Source organism: Myotis brandtii, unplaced genomic scaffold, assembly GCF_000412655.1.
Source record: "Myotis brandtii unplaced genomic scaffold, ASM41265v1 scaffold64, whole genome shotgun sequence".
Taxonomy (NCBI): domain Eukaryota; kingdom Metazoa; phylum Chordata; class Mammalia; order Chiroptera; family Vespertilionidae; genus Myotis; species Myotis brandtii.
The window spans coordinates 923,208-929,685 of record NW_005370460.1 but is presented as its reverse complement, the minus strand read 5'-3'; the positions used below and the strand labels follow the sequence as shown (position 1 = coordinate 929,685).

The window sequence follows — 6,478 nt, the reverse complement described above, 5'->3', positions numbered from 1 at the left end:
ATTAACTTACCAGACACTGAATAACTGCACAAATTAATAAGCGTAACGCAAATAAACCTATTTTTCTTGTTATCTGAAAGCGAAATATTTTCTGTTGCGTACACCAAACAAGTCAGTCCAAGACTAATGATGTGGCAATCGGATGCTAAAATATTCACTGCTAGTATTAGTGGAGAGAATAGTGCATCTGCGCATAAGGTGCGTAAGAGAAATGAATGCAACATGATTATAGTAATCAGTCATTAGTGAACACTGTAGTTCGTTATTAATAACTAGTGGCCTGGTGCACGAATTCATGCACATTAAAAGGAAATTAATTAGAAAAAATATTTTAATATTGCTAATACCCTTTCTCTATAATAGAAATATCAATCAAATTCACGATCAACAATGACAGATGGAAACACATGTGGGTGATTGGTGCCAGCAAGAGCTTTATATGCATCGCATATGTGCAAGTCAACTTAGCCTTTTACATATATAGAATAAACTTGCTTAATTAGACCTGCTTTCTGATTTAGCTAAACTTTTTTCAGCCTAGTGAAGCACCCCAACTTCTCTTTCAGGTAACTGTCAGCAACACAGCAGTAAATATCAGCATGAAGCAGATTATTATTGTAGATCATGCAGGGATAACAAAGGGTAAAATATTTAATTGCAGCAGTGTTTGACTATATTCTGCGCAGTGAGAAAACCTGAAGTCATTTTCAAGGTCCACCATTTCTTACTTCTTTTCAGTCGTACTTCTTTTCAGTTGGGTCAAGTTTCTAAACTTTCTAAATCTCTGTTTTCTGGCTAATGAAAGGAAAATAGGATTCCACCGAGGCTCCTATCTACCTACTCCAGGACTTCTGTGAGGATCAAATGAGATGAGGCATGAAAAATGCTTCACAGACTTTTGGTTAAAGTGTAAAATATTTGCACCTGGCTATAAAGCAAGTCGTGTTCCTGGGCTAAAGAAACTGCAAGGAGGCTAGTCGTGAGAGAGAGGAAGCGGGCATTGCTACATGATGTCATTACCTAGACGGACACTTAGCATATTAGTCTTTTATATATATAGACTAGAGGCCTGGTGCATGAAATTCGTGCATGAGGGAGGGGCATGTCCCTTAGCTGGGCCTGCATCCTCTCCAATCTAGGACCCTTCAGACATCCCTCTCACAATCTGGCACCGCTGGCTCCTAACCACTCGCCTACCTGACTGCCCAATTGCCCCTAACCTCTTCTGCCTGCCAGCCTGATTGCCTTAACCACTCCCAAGCCGGCCTGATTGACGCCTAACTGCTCCCCTGCCAGCCTGATTTCCCCCAACTTCCCTCCCCTGCTGGCCTGATTGCCCCCAACTGTCCTCTCCTGCCAGCCTGATTTCCCCCAACTGCCCTCCCCTGCAGGCCTGATTGCCCACAACTGTCCTCCCCTGCCGTGACCCGCCTCCTCCGCCAGGACCTGCCTCCTTCTCGCAATGCAGCAAAGATGCCGGGACCACCCAGGCCTCACCGTGTGGAGCGGCCGCCAAGCCCTGACTCTGCTGTGCGTGTGGCCATCTTGTGGTGGCCATCTTGTGACGATGTCACACGTGAGGGCCTGAGGACCACCTAGGCTTTTATTACATAGGATTATGTATAACAGGGCATTGTAAAAATTAAGTTATTAAATTTTTTTTGAAACGTTTCTTACATACCGTATATTGGCTGGGCTGCAAAAACATTCATTGTGGGCCGCATGCAGCCTGCGGGCCGCTAGTTTGACATGCTTGTATTAGGTAGATCCTTTACGCCTCTCAATCTGTAGTGCAGGACAGTGTTACAGGCTGTTTCTGACTAATTAGATCAGGCAAAGACTCAAAGCCTCCAGAGATGGCCTCTGCCTACAGACTGATAGGATTCTGAGTTGAATTGCCCCCCAGGCAATCGTCCTCAGGTGTGATGAGAATTTCTTTCAACAGGGTGGGGCAACTCCTTTTGCCTGGAGGCTAATTGTTATTTTTAGTCTCTTAAGTGGCCGCAGGGCAAGGTGTTTTCCAATAGGGTGTGTCTTCCCCCGAGGCAAGGCAAATGTCTAAGTCGGAAAGATGTCCTCTGCTGCATGAGGTAATGACTCTGCCCAGGAAACTTGGGGTGTCTGCCTTCTGAGCTCTAACCCTGGAGTCCCCAATCCTGGCTTCTGCTCTCACAGTTCCAGTCCACTTTACCCTCCCTCTGCCAGAGCACAAGGTGGGTGGTTCCACAGGAATTTTGTGTGTTGGTCCTTTAAGAGGGTGCCTGAATTTTCAGCTGTTACTCTCTGGCAGACAGCACCCTGCTGCTTTTCACAGCCAGATGTTATGTGGGTACCCTCCTCAGTTGTGATGCTCTCTGCTAGGAGGCCCAGCTTGGGGATTAGATCCCAGAGTTCTCAGTGGCAACCCCCACAGCTGTGATATCTCTCCAGGACTTCATTTGCTGTCTGTGGGCACCTGGCCAGCCCTTTCAGGCCTCCACCCGCCCTACCAGTCTCTATGCAGTCTCCACTTTCAGTCCTTGGGTATCATGGTTCTTTCCTGTGAGTTTTCTGTTGATTATTTAGGAAGTTTACTGTATTTTAGTTGTAATTCCAGTTTTCGTGAATCTGTTTTCTGTTCTCATCTTAAGTGACCGTGTTGTTAGCTGGTCCTGCAAACTCTGGGGATCTGAGCCCTGTGTACACGGGAAGGATGGTAGTCATCAGTCTTATTCCGCAGCTGACTTCACGTGGACTCTGATGGCCCCGGTGTCACTGTCTGGAACAGCTCTCTGCTGCACACTCCTGGGGGTCAGAGTAATTGGCAGCCGAAAATGCAGGTGCCTGGGAAGATGAGGATGAGGGTGGGAGGAGCGAGGAAACAGTGGGCAGGTCTCACAAGTGAGTGTCTATTTGCCCTCCAGGCTCACTGGGTCTACACCCGTGGCTGAGGACTCTCCGCAGGTGCCCGAGTTCCAGGCATGGAGCCTGGGAGCAGCTGTGGACCATCCCATCACAGTGATAAGCTCCGCCCCCACCTCGGCCCCAACTCCCACGGGATCAACAGGCAGGATGCACGGTCAGCTTTAGTAAAGATGGAGGCCTATGTCTATCATGATTGCAAACTTGCGATCCTGAAGCAAGAAAGGGTGCGTGGCTTCGACACAGAGGAGCAGCCAGGGTCCTTGGCTCCAGGCTGGGAGGTGGGCCCCGTCTGCCTGGCAGGTTCTTGAAAGGCCTTGATCATATAATTTGATTGAGGTGACACCAGAATGTTGCTCACTAAGGGGGTCAGTTTTATAGTGGATCTGACCTCCAGGCACAGGGTGACCCTCTGCCAGGAAGGTCGACACCTGACCCACATTCTCAACCAGCAAGAGACAACCTGTGCCCACGGGGAGCTATGAGGTGAGGGCAACCCTGCACGAGAAGTTGCCATGGGTGCCCGAATGGGGCATGGACGTGATGGGGACAGCAACACCCAGCAGTGAGGAGCTCATGCGAGGCTCTCCCACATCACGGTCAGCGAGGCCCTCCCACGCCACGGTCAGCGAGGCTCTCCCACGCCATGGTCAGCGAGGCTGTCTCACGCCACGGACAGCGTGAGGCTCCAGGCGAGAGCTTTCCCAGCCGACCTCCCACAACCTAGAGGCGTGCCTGCGACACCCGCCCCAAGCACTCCTGTGACCTTCCATTTACAACTCCATCCCAACCTGCTATCTCCCCGACCCAAAGGTAAGCACGCCCGGCAGACGCCCTGCCTCCCCGCCCTGCTTCCTTTGCTGAACAAGTCCCTTCTCTTTCTGGGCGTGGACACTGCCCCTCCAGCTATAGCTCAGCGAGGGGCTCCCAGCCCAAGACGTCTGATGGCAGCCCAGGGCCTAGAAGCTGCTCCTGGCCGCCAGGCCTCGCAGGTGAGGGCACAGGGACAGGAGACTGGCCAAAGGTCAGAATTAGCTGAGAGCTGGGAGTGACCGGGAACCGATGACCACTTTTTGTCACTGGGTGGCAGGAATCTCCTTGGGTTAATCCATTTGGCAGAAGCAGGATCGACCCCACTGCCCACGTCATAAGGAGATGGCAGGCAAAGCCAATAGCAAAAGGTCCCTTTTCCCAGGCTCCAGCTCAGTCGGTTTCTACGCGGCTCCCTGACCCGAACCTGTGCTTCTTCATGAGACGCGGGGCAGGTCCTTTAGTCTCCCGGAGCCTCGATTTACTCACTGCAAACTGCGGGTGAAAATCTGTGTCTTCTTTTTTTTTTTTTTAATATATTTTATTGATTTTTTACAGAGAGGAAGGGAGAGGGAGAGTTAGAAACATCGATCATCAGTAGGCGTTACAAGGATCAAGTACGATCAGATAGTAAAACACGTTGTAAGTTATAACCTGCCACTTGTCACTCTGATAAACTCCAAGGCCCCGAGGCCCAGTCTCTGAACAAAACCACGTCAGACATGGGGCCGAGCCCCGAGTAGCTCAGAGGGCACTCCCTCTCTGCGGCAGCTGTCGGAGAGCACCGACCTGCTGCGCGGCACTGCTCCTCCCCCCGCCCCCACCATGGCCTGCGACACGCAGCTGACATAGCCCCCACTTCCTCTCGGGGCCCCGGCCATGCGGTCTCCACTGCCTGCCTCCATCTCCCGTCCAGGCCCACAATCGAGCAGGACGCCTGGGACAGGAGCTCAGCTGCCTCAGCAAAGTGTAGTCTCTGTGGAGCGGGTGGGACGGGCCCAGGGCCCAGACCCCTGCCTGTCACCTGTGACTCCTACCACCCCAACCTGACCAAGTGCCTGCAGACCTACTCAGATGCCTGACGCACAAGACGTCACCGCATCGAAGGAGGGCACAGAGGGCCTGAGGTGGATGCGGCCAGGCTCGGTGCACGGACCTTCCAGGCACACAGTCCTCCCAACACCCCTCCTGCAGAACGGCCCGCGCTGACTCGTCCCACGGGGGGCACAATTCCACGGCCACATCGGTTTGAGAAACGCTGGGTCAAACCAAGTCACATGGGTTTCGCCAACTCTGGAGCTGCTGGCAGGTTGAGACGGGCACTCAGTGCCAGTGCCTTACGGTATGTCTAGGTAACCTCCTTCCTTCCGGCTTTATAGCCGGGGACGCTGAGCCGTGGGGACAGTGACCCACAGAGCACCGTGCAGGCTGCAGAGGGTGCGGCGAGATGGGTGTGTGGGCCTGGAGGGGGAAGAGGAAGCAAGCCCCATAGCTGCCCAGGTTCACTTCCTCCAGATCAGGGTTACTGTGCAAAGGCAGCCACCTAGGAGCACCCGGTCACCCCCACGCCTAAACCACACGCCACGTGTCGCCTCGCAGCCTCACCGGTGGACAGCGTGGAGAGGAAGGGCCGAAGAGCGGCCACCCCTGCTCATCCCCGTCCCTCCCGAGGCTGACCCGACGGGAACCTGTGTCCGTCCGTCACGAGGTACAGAGTGCAGACGAGACTAAAGGGCACGTCACCAGGGGAGTGGCACCTCCTAGGCATCCCCGCGGCAGCGGTGCCTCAAGACCCGGCACCAGGGAGAGGGTCAGCGCCGGGCACTGGGTCCAGCAGGAGACCACAGGGGCAGGCCTGTCCTTTTACCTTCTTCTTGGACTTAAACACGTTGCACCTGAACACGTTGCTGGCACCGTCTCGGGCGATGTAGCTGAAGATCTTCAAGTCCTGGGAGTCGTGAGAGACGTAGAAGATCCTGCGGAAAAGCACAGGGAACCCTGAGGACGTGGTCGGTGCCAATGTCCGCGAGGAACGCTCTGCGCCAGGCGCCCTGTGAGCAGAGGCAGCTCCAGACGTGACACGGGGCAGGGGCGCGGGACAGGGCCCCGCAGTCACCAGCAGCGCCCATCCGGACTCCTGTGCTGCCCGGAAACTGTTCCACCCCCATCGGAGCCGGAGAGGAGGTGGCCCCTCAAGGGGACAGACCCCTTTCCCAAATGCAGTCGCCTCTCGGTCCAGAGCCACATGGTCTGTTGTGACAACTATTCTGTTCACAGACAGCCAGGGCTCCAGGCCGGCCCATCCTCCCCAACATGCCTCCTGCCTGCCTCCCAAGCTCCCCAAGGTCACTGTGCCCCCGGCAGATGTGTCTTCCTTCTCCTGAGCGTGTGCGGATGGGCCGGATCCTGCGCAAGACCCCTGGCCCCTCCTCCATCCCCCGGGCCTGGCCCTCATCTCTGAAGTGCATCCCTGTCTCCACTCCCAGGGCCGCGCTGCTGCCTGTGCCAGCTCCTTAGCTCGAGCCTGGATCTTTCCAGCCTCCGTGTCTCCCCTCCACCGAGCCACCCCCCTGCTGCCAGCACAGGGGTATTTTAAACACAGACGCCACCATTTCCCTCTGAAAGCCAATCAGAGCTGTGGACTCCCTCAGGGACAAGTCCTTCCGGTCTCTCCCTGAGTGCCAACTGCACACCCTTCCAAACGGGCCACGGTCCTCTTCCTGCCTCCGTGGCAGCTGTGACGCCCCAGCAGCCTCGGGACTCACAG

At 54.7% G+C, this 6,478-nt stretch overlaps 1 protein-coding gene across 1 annotated transcript in view; it reads right to left on the bottom strand.

Annotated features, from left to right (window-relative positions):
• The window catches only part of NOS1AP (nitric oxide synthase 1 (neuronal) adaptor protein), a 113,316-nt gene that overhangs the window by 28,259 nt on the left and 78,579 nt on the right, over positions 1-6,478 (bottom strand). Inside the window, exon 5 of the mRNA XM_014528519.1 lies at positions 5,579-5,687. Coding sequence (XP_014384005.1) covers positions 5,579-5,687 — 109 coding nt within the window. The remainder of the gene's footprint in view (positions 1-5,578; positions 5,688-6,478) is intronic.